Source organism: Bombus pascuorum, chromosome 14 (assembly GCF_905332965.1).
Source record: "Bombus pascuorum chromosome 14, iyBomPasc1.1, whole genome shotgun sequence".
NCBI lineage: Eukaryota > Metazoa > Arthropoda > Insecta > Hymenoptera > Apidae > Bombus > Bombus pascuorum.
In genome coordinates this window covers 1,967,775-1,987,732 of record NC_083501.1, presented here as the reverse complement: position 1 = coordinate 1,987,732, position 19,958 = coordinate 1,967,775, and the positions used below count along the sequence as shown (strand labels likewise).

At 45.8% G+C, this 19,958-nt stretch overlaps 1 protein-coding gene and 1 long non-coding RNA gene across 4 annotated transcripts in view; one reads left to right on the top strand and one right to left on the bottom strand.

The window, feature by feature from the left end:
- LOC132914287 (uncharacterized) overlaps positions 1-19,958 on the top strand; it is a 111,044-nt gene that overhangs the window by 85,712 nt on the left and 5,374 nt on the right. The window lies entirely within an intron of this gene.
- LOC132914253 (uncharacterized) overlaps positions 215-19,958 on the bottom strand; it is a 45,978-nt gene continuing 26,234 nt past the window's right edge. For 2 of the 3 annotated variants that reach the window (XM_060973207.1, XM_060973206.1), the window contains exons 3-6: positions 5,934-6,077; positions 3,012-3,343; positions 2,617-2,891; positions 215-2,494 (exon numbers count right to left, since the gene is read on the bottom strand). In XM_060973207.1, coding sequence (XP_060829190.1) covers positions 1,786-2,494; positions 2,617-2,891; positions 3,012-3,343; positions 5,934-6,077 — 1,460 coding nt within the window. In that variant the 3' untranslated portion in view covers positions 215-1,785. The remainder of the gene's footprint in view (positions 2,495-2,616; positions 2,892-3,011; positions 3,344-5,933; positions 6,078-19,958) is intronic. The other variant, XR_009659548.1, reaches the window with a different exon arrangement.

Below are 19,958 nucleotides of genomic sequence, written 5' to 3'. Positions count from 1 at the left end.
ATTTCTTTCAACGAAAAACTTTATTCTGAAAGGAAAATTGCGGTATAACGATTAATCGATAGATTTCGCCGTGTACCGCGGATGTTAAAGTATTCGATTAATTTACTCGTACGTAATAGCGTAATAGCGAGAAGTCGGAACGTTTCGGATGCCGTTATAATTGGTAACAGGTATTATCTCACTCTCTATGACTAAAAATAGAACATCACACGTGTTAACTGGAAATCAGTGTATTTTAAAATAATAACTATACAGTAAGAAAATTACAAATCGTTTCTGGTGAGCGCTCGCAACTAGTACGCAAAGTATCAACAAATGTACAAAACGCTGGTCGTCGTCGCAACCATCGTCATACGCCGAAACGTTACCAACAACTGTACAAAAATGTTCGCAACGCCTCTCTTCCTCTTTCTCTTCTTCAAGCATCAAAACGATTCGTTTCTAAAATATAAACGTCGCAAGATAAGTCGTCCGCACGCATCCAAATAAGAAGGAACTATTTCTTCCGTAACTTTGTTATCTTTCGCACCATCCACCGCAGTCCGTTTCGAATCGAAGCATGGATCACAATCGACGAAATCATCGAATTTCATCGATGACGCGCACGCAAAACACCGTGTCGATCGTGGAATACGGGTCATCGGTCGCTTCTAATAATATCGATCGGTCACAGCACAGATTCCTCGGTGTACCGGAAGTGGCGCGGCGTCCCGACGAGACCCGCTACATCCGCTGCACACACGTGGGACCGCAATTACGCGATCATTTTCCCCGGTCAACAGCCTTGTAAATCTTCCGTCCGGTTCCCCGTGGAGGACGCCGCCGCTCTCTCGCCGCGGAAAAAGGGTAGAAAAAGACGCCGGCAGGATAATTTCTTGGGCAAATGGCGTTGTAAATTCCGCCGGTGCGCCGCAGCGGCATTTCTGCCCCAACGGTTCTCCGGTCCGACCCAGGAAGTGGCACGTTATCCCCGTCAATGGACTACCAACGACTGCGCTCGACGCGCATCCATGGTTAATGTACGCCGTGTGTTAATGAATGTGTTGACGAGTCCTGGCGATTGAATCCGCGCGACCATCCTAACGATTCGTCGCGAATCGCGATCCAACCTGCTCGATACAATTAGAACGTCACTCGCTTGGCTCGTTGGAGATCGATTTAGGCATCGGTCGCGGTAGAAATTGAAATTTTATGCGTTACGTTGTGACTCAAAATCTCGAGATGCGCCTGCCGGTTGTTGTCAGTCGTTTAGCCACTATCGTTGATCGATTTTTACCAGGTGCATCGGAGACTCTGATCCTGTTTACGAGTCGAGCTTTTCGAAAGATCGTTCCGTTCAAGAACAGGTTGTTTATCTCGCAGAGGGGAAATTATAATTAGCAGGATGTTCCTCTCCGCTATTCCTCTTTTAGTTTCATTTTTTACGCAACGGAGACTCGACAGTGACTTTCGATTTAGTAGTTTTAAGATCGATCCAGAGATTACAGATAGATCGATGAACCGATACGCGTTCGTTATATCCTAGAATGTCGTCAGAATCAAACAAGTATTTTATTATTTCTCGATATTTGTACCTACCTCGTTTCTCTTTAGCGCTTCCCGATATCGAAATTCTACGTTAAGCAATTCCTTTCTCGATTCGGTACGAGCGAACGCTCGATTATTTCGAGCAGCGTGAACCATCGACACCAGAAATTGCATTCCGTCGCGTCGAACCGTAAATGTCTCTCAGTCACTCGTCATACACGATTTCTTTTTCTCGATCGCACGATATCTCGTTCACGATCAGCAGACGGTGTTGTAAATTCCTTCCTCCTCGTCAGCGGCGTTCAAATCGGACACTTCGGATTGAGGCAACGCCAGCTTTACGTAACCTCTGTCTTTCTCTCTGGTCCCGTTCTTCCCTCCTGGAGGCGGAGGAGGAGGAGGTTTCTGTTCCGGAGAACTAACGTTCGTAGGCTCGCAAATCTCCGCATAGATCTCCTCTGTCTTCGATGGCGGCGTTGATGGTAATGGAGTTAAACTGTCCCTGACCTTGGAATACGGAGGATCGAGGTCCTGTTGAGTCTGAACCTCCAACACACTGGTAGAAACCGATCGTTGAACTTGCTGTCTCGAGGATGGGGATGCTTGCAGTAGATTCGTTTCTGACTCGAGGCTGGCGTATCTCTCGGACCTCATGCCGATTTCCGGCCGAACAGCGAACGTGAACGAGGCCGATTTCTTGGCTGGATTCCTGCTTCTGCCACCCTGAGCTATCCTCGAGATCCGGTCGAGGAAGCTGTGGTTGTTGCTACTCGCTCGACTGTTGCTACGATCCCTGATGGTCGTTCGTTTAATGTGCTCCAGCCCCTCCTTTAGACTCTGAAGAATCGGTTTCGCTTCTGGCTTGGATTTGATCTCCTTCAGATGCAGTTCTTTTAATTGGCCGCCGCTGCAGGGCGGCTTCGGGGGCGCCACGCGTGGTTCCGTTGCTCTCTGGTCGAGCGCTCTTCTGCAATTTCAACGAAAATTCACCATCTATGAATCGTCGAAGATATTTGCGACAGAGACGAGAGAAAGAAGGATACAAAGCAAAGAAACGAGTAGTCGAATCCTCGTCAGACGGATTTTTACCTGCAAGCCGAGAGTAACCGTTGCATCTTTGGCGACGCCAGCAACCGTGCTTCGGAAGGGCAGCCTAATCGCGCCCTTTTCACTCGGGGCGCCGTTGGCCCTGTGGCAACGAGTTCAAGTAGCTCGGGGACCGTGGAATTCGGTACAGGCCTCTCGGGCATTAGAGGTACCGCGCATCCTAATACTATGGGACCCCTCGTTGCACCTTCCAGCTGCATCAGGCCGCTGTAATCTCGTGGCAGTGGTATCGGCAAGGGTCCGGCAACCAGCCGTACCTATCGATGGAAATTTCCCAACTCGATCGTTATTACGCGTCGCAAGATTTGCGATTCTTGCGACGATCGAACGAAACTCGCTATCCACTTTTTCCAAGAAAATATTTTGCTTGAGCTTACCCTAAGGGGAAGATCCCTTCTGGCAAGCTGATGAACCCTGTAGAGCACGGCGTCGCTTCCGGTGTCGAGGCTTCCGCTTTGACAAGTCGCGTAGAATTCTCCTCTGGCGGAAAGCGGCGCGAACAACTCGTGGCCGTGAGAATCCAGGCATTGCGCGTACTGATCTCGTTCCGACGACCTTGAACTCTTGCCCTCCGGGACACCACTAACGACACCGGAAATACCACTGGAAACCGGTGCCCTCCGCGTGTCTTGGAAAACCGCGGCCAGTCGCAGAACTTCCCCGGCGCGTACCGTCGTTTTTGTATAGTGAGCCCTCAGGTTACCGTTCTCTGAAACGGAAATTATCATTCTGCTCTGAATCGTTATTACGTCCCAAGCCTGTGATAATGATGATCTATTTAGAGTTTAGCCTACGACTAGAGTTTAACCCGTTATTAGAGTTCAGCTTACGAACGGTTTCTTTAGAGCCTAGACGATCCGTTCCTCTGACAAAAGAAAGATTTCTAACGAAATATCGTTTCTTCTCGTACTTATAAATTCTGCAAGAGATCACTGGAGCAACGAAACAAATATTTACAGGGTTAATTAATTTCCAGTAACTGTAACGATAGATTTCTATGGCCCAGTACTTTCGCGTACCGCTATCTTATCACGAACATCGTGTTCTCTAATAACTGTGAAAGTCGTCGTGTTAGAAATTCTAACACATGGCTTTACTTGCTGTTTACAACAAAGTAGCTTCCACTTCGTTATTCCAATTACCTAACTCGCCTCTACCCACGCTATCATTAACAAACCAGCTTCCACCTTGCTTCTTACTCTTCTATCCATCCAGTCTATTCCAGTACTCTGTTTAATGAATCTCTTCCTAGGCTAACCAACCGAGCTAATAATAGTATTAACGCCAGAACCCCGGCGACGTACGATTTTCTCCATTTTGTGCGTCCTTTTTTTTTTTTTTTTTTTTTTAACAAATATTACCATTATCGTATTTGTCGTTTTTTCGTCCACTAACATCCAGTAATTTTCCTCGTTAATTTTATAGCCGATTAACCATCCTCTGCTAAAACGTCGAGTATACCATACGGATGTACCTTACGCATTATCTTTAAGATCAGACTTGCTCGTCGTTCCGTATACGTTCGAGTCCGAGGACGAACAAAACATCGATTTAACGTGTCGTATACCAGCTACTTTTCATAGACGATTCATAATCCGATGAAAAATATTTACGAAAAGAGCAAGGGCTCGTACGAACGACGAGCGAACCGCGACCTTCGCAGGACGAAATCACTTGCTGCCTTGTTTCGTACACTAAGTAGGTGTGCGGATTGATTCGGGTTGAAGGAGGCTGGGAGTTTCGCGGGATTTCACTCGGTTCGAACGTGGAATATCGCGAGAGTCGGCGAGCAGGAGAGAACTGGCGATAGAATATGGCGCGACCATAATCGTTATGGTGCATAATGGCACGAGGGCCGTGCGTATCGTAAGAACCCCAGCGGCTTTCACCGGGCCGCGTGCCTATTACGTTACGTGCTCCTCGCCTACGTTTAAACGCACGAACAACCGCGCCGGCCACTCGCATTAACAGACACATTGACATTCGTGTCACGGCCAGTCGCTGCACCCAAGGGAATAATCCTTCGCGCGGACCGTGCGTGAGTGCACGCGCCGTGTTTGTGTGCACGCACCGGACCTCGATGCATTGTCACGTCCTAGACGAGAGACTCGATAGGGACAATCCTGACTTCGACACGGTTTCACGCTCGTAGCCCGTGAAGGAAGACCGTGGGCTTCTCACACGGATCCGTCCGTGATCGTGTTCCGTGTTGCCGATGGTATCGGTGTTGGAGGATGGTCGTAGCGTTATGATGAATGTATTAAGTCCTTAGGGTTACCGAAGGTTTTGTGCAAAGAGGGTTTTTCGAATTCTTCTACGGAACTGTATTTCTTACGCTAGAATCTTGATTGCTGGAACGTTGCTCGTGGGGAAACGCCGATTACTCGACCACTGGATATGCGAGGGAGAGATTATAGGAACGCGGAATGAATCACGTATTTATTTATTTATTATTATATGTATTTTATAGCACTGTCAATGGTACGATATTAAATCATTGCATGGTAAACGTTACGAAAGACGGTGGATCCGGTAGTTCGAAAGCAGCGTTTGCGGGATACACCGTGTTAAGTATTTTTCGATTTTCTATTAATTTGCCGGTAAAAACTTAATCGAAAACGGTATAAGCTTGTCTATGCAACAACCTTTATTAGTTTGCCTTCTAAGCTCCATACGTAGGAACGTTATTCACCATTAAAATAATCATCCGACAGCGAAACCTTTCCACTATACACTACCATTAATTCTCTACGACGCGGACTTTTCGTTTTCCTTTTAGCAAACGAAAGTACGGAAGATAATGACTTCATAAACGAGTGGTTTCCTCATAAATTTCTCAGCTACTTTTCTTCCCTAGATACCGCTACATCGCGTTAAGGTCATCTATTTGGATTCGAACAAAAAGGCTTTGGTGTTTTACCGCGCCGATACGACCAACGGAAGTCGTAATTAACGAAACAGCTGATTCATTGGAAACGGCGTAACGCGTGAATACCATATGCGATCGGTGGCTGCCGGCTAACGCGTTCGTTTTCGCCGGGAACTTGGCGAAATTGTACGCGTGATCATCGCGTTTGAAAACTTCTATAATATCATAAACGAGCAACTATTACAAACGCGCATTATCATTATGTTATATTATCATGCATTCGCGTTGTAGCACTCCTCGTACATAGTTTTACTTCAACTACGTTACGATCGTAACGAGCGAACGAACGAAACGTTTCCTGGTGAGCCGTGCAATTACGTGTCATTTACAAAGTAACTGTACAAGTGGATTAAACATTATTAAAACTTACCCATTTTCGAGTGTGTCAGCGTGTAAGCTCTCAGAGGTTTGGCAAGCAAAAACGCCGGAACACCGGCACGAACTAATGCTCCCACTCTTCGGTACACCCTGGCACTTCCGGTACCACTGTTGTTCGACACAACGGAGAACCAGCCTGCAACCAACACACATCTTCTCGTAAACGTTATCCGATTTTTCTTTCTTATACAAATTTTCTCGCTTCCGATCTTTTCGCTTAACTTTATCAGCGTGCGCAGAACGTTTCGTCTAATGCACGTCTAACATTTAGTTCATGGAGCGCAAATGCATGGCTAAAGGCACGATGCGGATGCGTATTTCTTTAGCCAACGTCTATTTCAAACTGCTCGCAGGATATTTTCTACGATCCTGGGGGCAGATACGATATCGTAATAAAGCTCGAGATGGCTAGAACGATCAAAAGGCCTAGCTTGCTAGAAACGCGTGGAAAATGTATCGGGTAATATCCGAGGATCGAGAGCTATAAATTTTCGATCGTTCGTAATCGATGGTAATTTGCATTAGGTCGAGTAATTTTATAACTCTGCATGTACGATATATCTATTACGCTTATTACTACGAGAAACTCAGTCGTCGCACTCGGTTGGCATAGTAATTTTCGCTTTCTCGTGCAAGCCAGGACACGCAAGCGATGGCATCTGTGTCAGAGGCTCGGTGCACCGTCGTTCCACGGTGCTCGTTTCGTCGAGCAGCGGTTCGTTAACGCGTTCGCGCGGTTCGTTCTGAAACGGACGTGACAAACGTTACCGTTGCACCGTGGAAATGGCCGTTCCACTTGCCGATGGAAAACTGGCCTTTCGTAAACTCACGTCTGTGACATCGATGTTATCGTCGATCGACGCTCGATCATTTTTCGCGAAATCGCAACGTGAACTCGACCCGTTTTATTCAGCGATATCGTTCGTCTTACCCGGTCAAATGATAGATTTCTGCGCCTACCGAGATCGATCGTTCGAGGATCTCGAGCGAGGAGTTAAACGATACAACCACAGGATCCAGCAACGTTGGAAAAATCGGCGATAGATCATGCCGCGCGAGGTTCCAGGCTTAAATTAATAATTTATCGACGATTTGCAGAATATACGCGCGATTCTTCCGATAATTTATAGTCGAATGTAAAAACATCCGCCGGTTGTCCCGGCTTCACGTACAATGGAGGCGTATAAATCGCTGAATCGATTTGCAAGCGGTTTACATCGTATTTCCGCCATCTTGAATTGATTTACAGCTGGTACTAATGCGCGAGTTCCAATGATTGTTTCGTCCTTTCCGCGAAACGTCCTTTCCACGAATGTATTAACGTGGGTGTTTTATCGTCGATACAGCACGTTCGGTTTTATGAGCGACTCGGAATTTATCGTCGATAGGCCACGGCTGTCAGCTTAGATTAAATTACAATCTCGTTTCCCAAAGACAAAGAGGCTGCTCCGCGTAATAAATTTGAGCAGGAACTTCTAATTACTTTCTTACGTTCTTCCATTCCGACCAATTTTCACGTTGTTCGTCGTTCGTCGGATTTCCAACCTTCTCACTATCGTAGATCCGTTTCACGTTTACGAAAATAAAGGAACATTCGCTATCTTCGAAGGATTCTCGTCAAATTTTTTGTCGAGTTGCTTCGATGGATTTATAGTTGGAATAGTAGTGGCAACTAGGCGATATTCCAGATATATCAAGCTGCGATCCGTTACTCAAACACGATACATCCAGATAAGTAAAGAGCCACCGTACGATGATATACATTAATGCATCGCCGTTGCAGTTCGTTCTATTACAGCTAGCTGGTACTGTTCCGTCATTAATATTCGATTAACCTGTGTCCCGTGAACAATGCAGTCGAGTCGTGGCTCTTCCACGATGTTTCGGCTCGTGGACCAACAGCCAGGCGAGTCTTTTTTCTTTCTGTTTCTAACTTCCTTCGGATCCGACTCCGATGTCGAGGAAAGTACGGTTGTATGGAAATTGGGTCTGACACTGTGGAAGCGGTAACAGCGTTGATCAGATGAAATCAAAGACGGATAACGATAGTCAAAAAGAAAAAAAGAAAAGAAAGAAATTTAGCGACTCTACGCCGAACTGCGAACTCCTAAAATCGATGCCCTAGCAAACACATTTCCTTTACGAAGCAACCGTGCAATTGCGTAAATTAACCTATTTAAATGTTACGCCAAGAACGTACGAAAGCTACCCAATTTCTAATCAACGTATTACCTCACACGGATTGCACGCAAAATTGCGTCAAAAGCAATGGCCGAAATGTGTATCGGGTGGCCCCTCGAGCTACCGTGCCGGTTGGATCAAAGGTACCGGTCAATTACGGTCTGACAAAAAAATCGACGTAGCTTTCTTTTTACCGCAGAGTTTTATACAGCGAAGACAGACAACGTACTCGCACACGCGTAACGTCACCTCCAGATAATATCGTTTAATCTTTCGCACGTACTTACCCACGCACACGCGGCTCTCGTATACAAAGTACGTACACGAGCAATTACATTGGCAAAAATTACGCAAGGAGGAACGGAGACGTATGCTAATCGTTCGTTGCGAGAAATGAAAAAGAAATCAGGCTATACGGATACTCATTAGGCCCGTGAACATTGCCAAATACATACCGATCCAGATTATTCAGATTCAGATCACTCTCATTATCTCGGAGGTCAGGGCAAGCTGGAAGTAAGAATGAATTCCAGTCGACGACTTTCACGTTGCGTAACGAGTCTTCGCTCCTTTTCTCTCGTTCGCGCGTTCTCTCGCTCTCGTGCACGTGGACACGCGTGAACGCACTGGCCCGGTGTGTGCATCAGCACGTAATTGATGCTGCTTTACGAGCAAATGAATTTAGCTACCAAATGAGGCGATGCTATTTGCCAGTCTTTTTTTTTTTTTTTTTTTTAGGATCGAGTAATACTCGCCTGGTAAAAAACGAAACTAAAAGAGATATGACAGCTGTGGATGGACGATGGAATAGGCGTTACTCACTCTTTCCAGCAAATTGCACGAATGAGAAGGAGAGCAAGTTTTTATCCGGCGAGTGCAAGCGCCCATCGCGACTAAAAATTGTACGATATTTCAATTGCAAAGAGTTAAACTAATTACGACTTTCCTACAACTACGATCTACCTTCTCGTCCCTCGAATTCGCTTTCAACGGATGAAAACGTCTATCAAAGCTACGTTATCCAGTAGGAAGGATTCTCGAGCCTCCAACCCCACTTTACGTACAGTAGAGTACAGTACCGAATTTCAATCTTCCTTTCAAATTACTTCCAGCCACGTCGTTCACGATCCGACTTGTCCAAATCGTCCAACAAAATCCCTGGACTTACACCGCAGCCCATCCGACTTTATTTTCAAATTACCCGACGCAAGATTTCACTCTCGACGCGTCAGCCATATTCCATGGTCCATATTCCATCCACGCTGACGCGTTCAATTTGTCTTGGGGCCCGTTTCCCCCTGTGCCGGCTGCTAAATTTCCACGGACGTGATGAGATATAAATGGTAGGTGTCAACGTGCCACGGCGTATGACCGATCCCTGACCATCGCATCGTCTCAACGCGTTGTTGCGCAAGCCGGCCTTCGTCCGCCGGTACGGTCGCTCGTCTTTTCGTCGATTTTCCATGCAAATATCCTCCTCCTTCTTCTCCTGTTCCTCAGAAGTCCCTATCCGAGGGATCGACGATAAATAACGATCACCGTGGGCAAATTGCTGCCTCTTCACGATCGTCGTACTTTTTCCCTGGTGTTACGCGACTGTTCGTGCTGCTCGTTACATGCACGCGTGATCATTCGGGATTAATGGGTTTTTGCAAATGGATCGTACTGGACCATGCAATTTCTCAGTGGTTAGCGTCGGCAGGCCGTTTCAAGGAATTGCGCGTTCCTTCCCCCCTTTTTCCCTGCTTTATTTCTTTATCTCTTTGGATAAACGAGATAAATCGTTGTAACGCAACGATCGCTAAATGTTGAGAAATTTTCCATATTTGTATTCGGAGTGTGTTGCAATCGTCCCTCGAATAGAGCGCAGACGATTAAGACTGGATTGTTTCTCGCTTATTCAGCTTGCCAGGCCAAGTTTCTTCTTGCGGATTTCGTTCAAAAAATATGCTTACTCGTTATCCCGTGTCAAAAGACGAGCGTTTTGTCGTCGTACGCGTAACTGGATTTATCGAAAAGGTTTAAACTTTCGAGAGAGTAAATTTCTGTGGGTAACGTACCCTGTGCCGGACGTGATTAATACTCGGACATTTATTATCTCCTACCTTTACGATTAGCTAGAAAGTCAAAGCTTTAGAAAAGCTATATTTAGATGCAATGAAACATGTTCGTAAATATATTACTACTATTTTTATCGTCTGTATTGTATTTATCGATATATTTGTTACAATCACGAACGACCAAAGGACTGGAACTTCGTTTCCGCAGTTAGTTGTCATTAATATAGAATTTACGTTATTACCATTCCCATTGTCTTAATCAATTACCACCGATATAACGATATTTGTTACCCTGCACGACGATTATCGATCAAAGCGTCGGCACGTTACGAAAGAGGATCTTACCAACAATTTTATTCCTCTGTTAGATTTATACGAGCTAACAGAGCCGAGTCAATGGTACGTGCGCATGTACTCAAACTTAGACGATAAGGATACTTTGGCGTAACCAGAACTTTCCAGGTCGCGCCTTTTCGTAAGAAACACTTTCTTGGTAGCCGATGTTCCCAGGGTCCACATAATCAGCGCGATATTACCGCGAATCTGATAAACGCATTACGTTATACACGAAGGAAGCTTCCGTGACTGCACTTTCCAGCCGAGCTCTATTCCAACGAACGGAGGAATTCAAACGGTATTGTAAGGACGCTCGCCTCGTTCCCAAACCCGCTGACTCGGATGAGACTCGTCGCACGTAACATCGCCGCGTGAAAGGCAATTTTTCAGCATATCGCTCCGCCAGAGACTAGGAAGTCGAGGGATCCGCGTGTTCCAGGAAGATGCGCTATTAACGCGCTCCACTCTGTATACGTATATTATTCTCGCAGTTATCGAGATCGACGATTCGTTGACAGCTTCGTGTCGTAACAATCCTGTTATTTGCTTCGCCGCGATGAATTTATTAGCGAGGATAGACAATAAAATTGTTGATCGGATCGAGTATCGATAAATGCGTGTACCGATCGAAATAATATTGGAGCAGCTATCGTTAACGGTAGATGCCACGGTATAAAACGATAGAAATTTCCTTGGAAAATGATATCGCGTAATTGAACGTGGTCGACCAAATATAGAAATATAGAAAACACTCAAAGTGCGGTGTCCCACTTTCCAAAATAGAAACTTCTATCGCTTTTTGTTATCCATTAATCGGCGGACGTGTAAAGACCGAATCTTAGATTTCACGGTAATAAAATTGCGCTGTTTGCGCTACTATGTGGGTACAGGCGAGTTTTCAACCGTGTTAATAGCAAACAAAAATACCGATTTAATTCGCTTTCCGTAAACAATTGTTGACATTTGCGTCGGCTTTACGGTGCGCTTTCTAACACGGCTTTTTCGCAACCCGTAAACTCGCGCTCGTTTTAGAAAATTATTACGTGGTTTTGCAGTTATGTAAACAATGCCTGTTCGTTGGGAAAAGTAGCAATGAAAATTCTGCTCGTAAAACGGTGAAAAGCGTAGCTCGTCGAATATTTGATACGCGAGAGATTCGTTGAACGCGTCCGTGGATAGCGCGAGAGAAACCTGGACGTTATTATATCGCAACGTATCAACTTCAAATTTAGAGTAACCTTATCCACGCAACGAAATAACTTCGTTACGTTCGGCAACACGTGATATTTGACGTGTAATAGTTTTTGATTTCGCACGCATAATTTAAAACGGAAACAATCACGTTGTATGACTGTCTGAAATTGACTTTCGTACGTTCCAATTTTCTCGAAGTACTTAGTTGCCGATTCAGAGCATTCTTCTATTCTCTTTCCTTGATAAAAGATCAGCGGAATAATTAATCAATACGGATGTACGTAGGTGCCCCGTCAGGCATTCTAATTGATTCGAAGAGTACTCGTGAATACCGTAACCGTCCATCTGAAACTAGTTGTCAACAGTACTCTGAATAATTTGAACGTTGCTCTGCAACTTTTTATACGTCATACTCCAGATAAATACAGATATCACGTAACGTTGCTTGTACTTATTTCGCTTTTAGAAGAAACGCAGTTGTACGTTCCACTTTCCCAGTGAGCTGCTCGATTACCCGTTCTGCAATTATCGTCACCGTATATCATCGAGCTTTTCATCATGCAAACAACGGTTCGCCGGTATTCAACGTTGCGCACACTCTGTAATAGCGCGCGTGCAATATCCGTTGACGAGCTCCGTGTTGCTCCGTTACAACGATTTACAATTAAAAGCGAATTAATCAATCCGAAGGCGAGCCGGTCCGGCCACGGCATACGTTTACGCGCAATCTCAACCGCATTCAGCGATTCCTCTCACTCGTATATCTTTGCCATGGTTTCCGTCATTTTAAACTCCCGCCTGAATAGTTCCAGCGTAATAATCACCGGCTGAAATAGTTGGCTCGTTTTTCAAGCGTAACACACCGGGCCGCGACAGTTATGCACACGGAAGACACCGTTCAAGGTGGAACGAGTTCCTGTTAGCGATGGGAACGACACCCTCGCGATAGTTTCGCGGAAAACGTTCCACCGCTTTTTCAACGTGGCTGATTATTCGTTCCATTCGCGTACGTCGCGCCGTCGTGCGTGTCCGATAGCTGACACCTCGGCCAACGTATCCGTATCGAGCCTCCTTATACACTGACCGCAGCAAGCCGTCCATTCTACGACTCTACGGTCGCTTCGATTCGCCGGTCGATGTTTTTCCGTCAGCTGGTTCTTGGAATTTCGTTTAGTGTTCCTTTTCAGCTAGCTACTGGCAGGCTGGTATGGTTTAATTGTAATTTATTTGCGGGTTGTCTCGAACGTTGCGACCGTGGTATGCGCGTAAGGATACGGTAGAGGTTTTTGGTTCTTCGAGTTTCGTTCAGCGTGCGTTTCTTCAGCATGGTTGATTTAGCATGCTACGAACGTAATTTACTTTTCGGTTGTTTCAAACGTCGAAACGAGATACTCGCACGGATTTAGCGAATCTTTTGGCTCTTCGAGTTCCATTTATTTTATTCCCTCGAGCAAGCAAAAAGACGCGCTAACGTTTTGGCGTATGGCTGTCGTTAAGTATTTGTTTCGAGGCTTCCGACCGTTGTTAGAATCAGTTCCATCGCTAGTTCCTGTTAATCGCTGTAACATATCCCTGAACAAAATGGGTGACACACGATCGCCACGTGTATCCTTGTTAATCCGGTATACGATCTGTACCACGGTCGTTCACACCTGGTTATTTAACGCTATAATTCACCACGCTCTGCGTAACAATTTGCAACTGAATCGATACGATCGTTTTTCATCTTCTCGTCAGTTCGACCGTGATCAATGGCGACTTTTGTTCAATGAAAAGAAATCGTCGTGACGTATTATTTCTAGCGTTGGCAATGAAGCGTTTCGATACCTTCGATCCTTTAAGGATCTTTGTTCAATTTCGAATTGCCATCTCGATTCGTATCGCATAATGTACCTGTGACACGATTAATTTATCAAATCATTCAGTCGTGATTTGAATTTTATTCAAAATAAACAAACGTTCGTTATGATCGGTCGGTTTCTCGCGGTAACGCGCTCGATTGTCTTCCATGCGTTACGACTATTACAAGTAACAAGTTACAAGTACCATCGGAAGTTCCATCAACCTCTCCTATTTAAACGTCCTATTATCTTAACAGTATACATTTTCTTATACTCTTTCCTAAACGGATTAACATTTTACGTGTAACAACGTCAAAGAGGAAATTTGTGATAGTTAGGATATAAAACAAGAGAGACGTTGTGCAAGTCGGACAATTGCAAGAGTATCGCGAGAGACCGTGAAACGAGTGCCACTTTGAAAGCATATTCGTATTCTAAAACGTTTATAGCATTGGGAAGAAGCTGTTAAATACTGTTAGATTAATTCACAAATTAAGACGTCGAATGTAAAGACGCGAAACAGAGTCTGTACAACCATTTACGAGTCTGCACCGCCTTTCCTCGCTACTCGTATGAAAAAAAAAAAAAAAAAAAAGAAACAAAGAACGAAGAAAAGTAAGAAAAGAAGAAACGGTATCTTGGACACCACCTTATCGTATTCCGAAGCAGCACAGGCGACAAATTTTGCAATCTGACGCGCGTAAGTAACATTGACGCGGGCCGCGGTCCCTGCCCGATCATTAATCAAGCTCACGATCAGTCTGTTCTAACAAATATCGAATTATATATCGCGTACGTAGGTAGTATCTCGACTTTCTATCTTGGGGGATCGTTGCACGGCGTCCCTGGACCGATACGTTCACGATCCTCGTAAATTCACTCGTAAACCGTACGTTGTAGGCTGAGACGAAAAATTAAATCGATCCCTCGCCCATAGCCTCGGGTTAGGATCGTTGCTTATGCAACCGTGCCGCGTCGATACTTTCGAGAATACGGGGGCCCGGTGAAGCACACCGATTCAGTTAAATGCTTTCTCTCCTTTCCAACCTCCTTGGGATTACGACCTTGTCCCGGCTCTCTTGTCGAGCCACTCTCGATTTCTTCCGGGCTGGCCAGCCACCAGCCAGCCTCTACCGCCGACTAATCCGCTGCGTTTTTCCCTTCTTTTTTCTCTTCTGTTCACGCCCGTTTCGAAACCGATTACCGATTTACCCGAACGGATCCGCTCGGTGATATTTCGTGCTTTGTTGCGCAACTATTCCTCGCGTTCCGATCGATTTGCCAAGTACCAAAGTAGAATGGACTCGTGCTGTTTATCCCGCGCTCTGACATTTTCGAATTGCGCTTCGTTTTGCGCGTAATTGCGGATGCGGCAATAGCGAATAGCCAGGGGATCGGGTTCCATTCTCCTATACACGACTCCTGCGTAATTTTTCAGTAATTTCAACGACATTTAAATCGAGGCATCAAATTTTTCGAATATTTTTTTACCATTTGGATAGCGTGCTTGGGATCGTTATCGCGTTGCAAAATAAACGGCTTTTCGATTGGTCGTTGCCGAGACGGCGCTGCATTCCGCTGCAGAATTTGCAAGTATCATCCAGTTATTAATTTTCCATAAATACGAACCAAATCTCCCATACCCAGAAACCATTACAGATAATGATAAAATAATCACTGAGACCATTACCGACTCTCCGGCATCTCTTGCCTGTGGCTTCAAATGTCTTTTCTCGTATCTCTCTTCTTTGCATTCGCGTGCATACCGGCGCGTGTTATTACCAAAAATTTCGAGTTTCGATTCGTCCGTCTATGCAACATCTGTTTTCAATCTACCGCCTGCGTTAATGACGATTCTCAGCAGATACGAGCTTTTTCTGTTCGCTTCGTCTTCCCATGGTAATGGTTTCCTGATAGCGATGCATTTTTTCCAGAGCTCAAATTGTAGGTGCTCTAACGACACGCCGAACATCTCGTTTGACGAAGATCTTGTTCGATCAACGATCTCGTCTCTCTCTTTTTGTTTTTCGTTCTTTCCTTCTTCGATAGAACCGAAAGACGAGCCGCCGGAGATTGAAAATATTCGCAAAGACAGACAGAATGTTAAACGAGCGTCCGAGACGCGGATGGAGACGCGGACGCGATTTGACTTTTTCGAGGAATGCGAGCGCGCGCGAGAACGTTTCCCTCGAGTTGCAACATTCTCTAGCCTTGAAATCGTAACTCCAACGATTCCCAGAGTCGCTCCGTTGCCCGGTGATCGCAAGGTTGTGCCAGTAATCAGGATATACCACGATCCTTTCGAGCAAACCGGTCACGAGGACCCGCGAGGTGCATCGTCGTGTTGCAACGTCAGAAGGGTGCACGCGGCTGCACATTCTTTCGAAAGGGAACAAAGTGCGCCGGTTAGGCGCTAACAATACCCACGGACATGCCAGACGTTCTATTAGCCGCGTTGGCAATCGGTAACGATTGTCAGCGAATGCACCGTCCTCGTTGGCTCTTTCCGAACGCTGTTTCGCTCGCTGCGTACGCGTACTCGATGTACGAGAAAAAGTCGAGAGGCAGAGGAATTAGCCGGAACCTTGGACGGACGAAATTTCCGAAAAGCGTTAATCCGCATGATCGATGTATTTTTCTATTAAAAAAAAAAAAAAAAAAAAAAAATCATCATCACCTTTTCGCTCGTATCGCTGCTTGGATATTACGCGCTGTATGATAACAGTAAACAACGTTCATTTATTCTACTGTTTCGTTTTACGCGACACGCCCATCAGCCTAAACGCCACCATAAATCAAACACCGCTGCAACTTGTTCTTGCACGAACTCCGGAATCCTTTATTACACGAAAAGTAAGATTCGAACAGCCGCTAACCGCGTATCTTTAATTACAGGCTGTCCCTTAAACAGTCGCTAGGAGGAAGAAACATACGGTATCACTCGACGCGTTGTCGATTTCTCGATGGAACGCCTCGCTGACCGGCAGGTAGCTAGTAATCTCGAGTTCGAGCGTTTCTCTTCGTCTTTGTCCGTTTCTTTCTCCGTCGTGCTCGGTGTATCTCTTTAAAAAAAAAAAAAAATCGATCAACCCGCGAGGCAGGGATCGCGAGGGAATCAAAAAGCCACGTAACGAACAACGCAACCTGTAATTAACGCGCACGGGGCTTGCAAGGCTCGGCATTATCGTTCAGCCACTAGCTGGACCGCTATTACTTCCTCTACCATCGGCTCTGTTTCCTTTACCGTAGGTCAAGGTCTTTCAGTGCACGCTACTATCGATGCAACGAGTTTAAAGACCCGCGGAGATCCAGGAAGCTGGTCGATGACGCGATACTGCAAGTCACAGTCGCGTGAAAAAGGTTGATACAACGCGTCGCTCGCTCTCGTACTGTTACGCTCGCGAGACCGCGCATTCGTCGACTTTCATCGTCGAACGCGTTTCGGTTACGCCCGATCGACGACGTTTCTTCGAGTTTCTCCCTGACAACCGGCAGAACGATCCAAATTCGAACAAATAGCTGGTAGCTGGTTCTATATTTCTACTAAAAAAAAAAAAAAAAGAACATCGTACAATTGGACACGCACGCTTAAAAATCACCTGCAACGAAACAACTGTCTAGATTCTGTTCGGGTAATGCAAATAACGCTTATAACGAGATACGTAAGCGATTTAGTTGGCAAAATTGCGTTTACGTGCTTACTCGCTAGAAAGTACAACATAACTTTGAATACGCAACTGGAATGGATTACACGCTTTAGCCCTCTCGGACGTAAATAAATCAATAGAATAATATAGGAAGCAATAACGTTTTCAGCAGTGCGCATTACCCCCGGTACCGCCACGACGTCGGTGAATATGCGAACACCACGATAACCAATAGAGAACGAGCAACCGTTGAAGATCCGCGGCTAAGCTGTTCGATGGCGAGCCGAGAGCGAGAACCAAGAGAGCCAGGACCGTCTCTGCTTCGTTTCCATCTAGGCGAAACGGCTCTCACGAACCCCTGGTGCTGAACACGAGCACCAAGAGTGGCAACGACTTCCTATCCAGTCGTTCGGGCTCGGCCAATCCACGAATAGAATCCCATTATCGCCGCAAATTATATTATTAATTGACCAAGCAGATAGCGCGCCATTCGAAGGATCCGCGGCACGGTGGCCGTAACCGCAGCAATTGCGACTCTCCTCGGTTGCCCCTTTCGGGAACGAGTCGTTCGATCAGACATCGCCATAGGATATTTTCTTCGATGCAGCCGAGCGAACCACCGAAAGCACCCTGCGCGCAGCCACGTGCATCCCCCTGTTGGCCGCGGCCCCCCATCGAGCCAAGGGTTAAACGACTCGTTTAACCTCGGCTTCGTGGCTGTTGGCGGTGGATCACGTGGTCCACTCTCTTTTCATTCCCTCGGCTCGCCGGTTCGCCCATCTCTGTTTAGTGGACCGTGCTCGTGCAGCAGCCGTATCATCAGCGCCTCGAACATGGCCTGGCATTAGCTCGCGTGGCTATAATACTGGAAGCGAGTCCGCGAAACCGGAAGCGATTAGTCAGATTACGTGATCGGAGGCACCGTTCGAAGCTGAGCCGCGCTAAGCGTGCCTCTCCCTGTCTGTCTCTCGGTGTGTACATGTGCTACCGGTAGTCACGTATACACGCTGGTCCCCCCTGGATCGTCGGCTCGTCCTGGAAGTCGCGTCCGGGGACTCGTTTCATTGGATTAAGTCAACTCGCTGGACCGGTAGCTACGAGTTTGTTCACATGGCACGATGCTAGGAACGGTGATGCGTCTCGCGGCTCCTTTTGCTTCTAGCTTGGACGGAAGAGCGACGCGATGGACTGAAACTTGGCCAGGTTTTACGTGTGCCAGCTTGTCGTAGAGCTAGGCGAGGTTGAAAGTTCTCGCAAAACGGTGCGAGTAGACACTGTTTAACACGCCTGATGTTTTTACAGCGTGGCTCCGCTCTAACACGATTAGCAGAACGAAGGGAAGCTAACCGAACATCTGGATAAAATTGAGAATCGCTCGGTCTTGGACGGGTTTTTGCGTTACGCTCTTAACAATTAGGCGTAAAAAGTTTAATAGTAGAAAATTTGCCAACAAAAAGACTCCAGTAAGTACGATTACGTTGGGATGGTGGCGCGACTAGATGTTTCAGTACATAACTGTAGTTCTGAACGAACTCTGATTGTGAATGATCGAGCAACCGTGCCTGAACAAGGTGGAAATCGGCGCCGAGGAATTGGGTAGCTAAGAATGACCGATGATCGCTTTGGTACTGTAAGCTCGACTGGGAAAAGAATCGCATAAAAACCAGTGATTAGCTGGCGATTTTAGCTTGTCCAAAAAAGTAGATTCGCCGTTATTCTTTGGTAACGTTCTCAGGATTTTCGAACTCGGGATGGAAAGAATCTCGCCGTTCGGGTTTTGGAGGAACGTACGGACTAAGAGATTTACTTAAGTGATTTACGTAACAGTAGCGTCGCGAAGAAGTTATTAGGAGTTAAGCGATAACGTATCGACGCATTTTTACGTTCAGCAGACATCTTCGGTAATTTCAAAGAAATTCTCTAGCAACGAAATTATCTGCTCTGAAATTATGTCAGAAATTAATTATAATCGCTGTTTAGTCAGGGATATAGTCCAGTTGCCGATAAGAAAAATATTATAGGAAGAAGTGAGTTTTGGAATAAATTTGCGTGTCTACTCTCTTGACACAATGGCAACTACTCGTCGAAAGGATCTCTCGTGGATAAAGTTTCGTTTAAATTTTCCATGTAAAGCTGCATCTGTTCTATTTCTTCTTTCGCCCAATAGAGTCGAATTTAACAGTTGCTCTGACAAGTACAAGTAAGAGTAATAGGTGGATGAACTGTAGCTCCCGCACAGGCAGTAAAGAAAGTCATCTAGTCGTATTAAACGATCTAATTATACCAATGAACCGCAGTTATACCAATGAAATTGGATTAACCAGTGCAGGATGTAATGCGTTCACTGTTTAACAGCTTTTATTATCAGCAGACTAGTCCTAAAGTTCCCATACATCGATGAAAAATGTCCGATACACGCGAAACGCGATAGCAGTGAATCGTCGTAAGTCGAGTTTCTTGTATTCGTATTTCGTCTATGTATCAATTGTGTTCAGTTCGTTGCGCGTCTCTGTTTGCGCAAACTCGAAGATTGAAAGCGTTTTACTAGCTTCGAAAGTTAGTCGGACTTTATTCTTCGTTCAGTTTTATTTGCGGGCATTTTCGCGTCGCTTCCAGTAAAAGCAAATTCTTCGTTGAATTAACGCAACACCAACCGTAATCTTTAAAGCGCGTTAAAGTCTAAGTTTTGCGGTATCCCTGATCCGTTTCTCTCATCCGTCGCTGTTCGACCGCGGTCCATACAGCTTCCTTTTCCCTG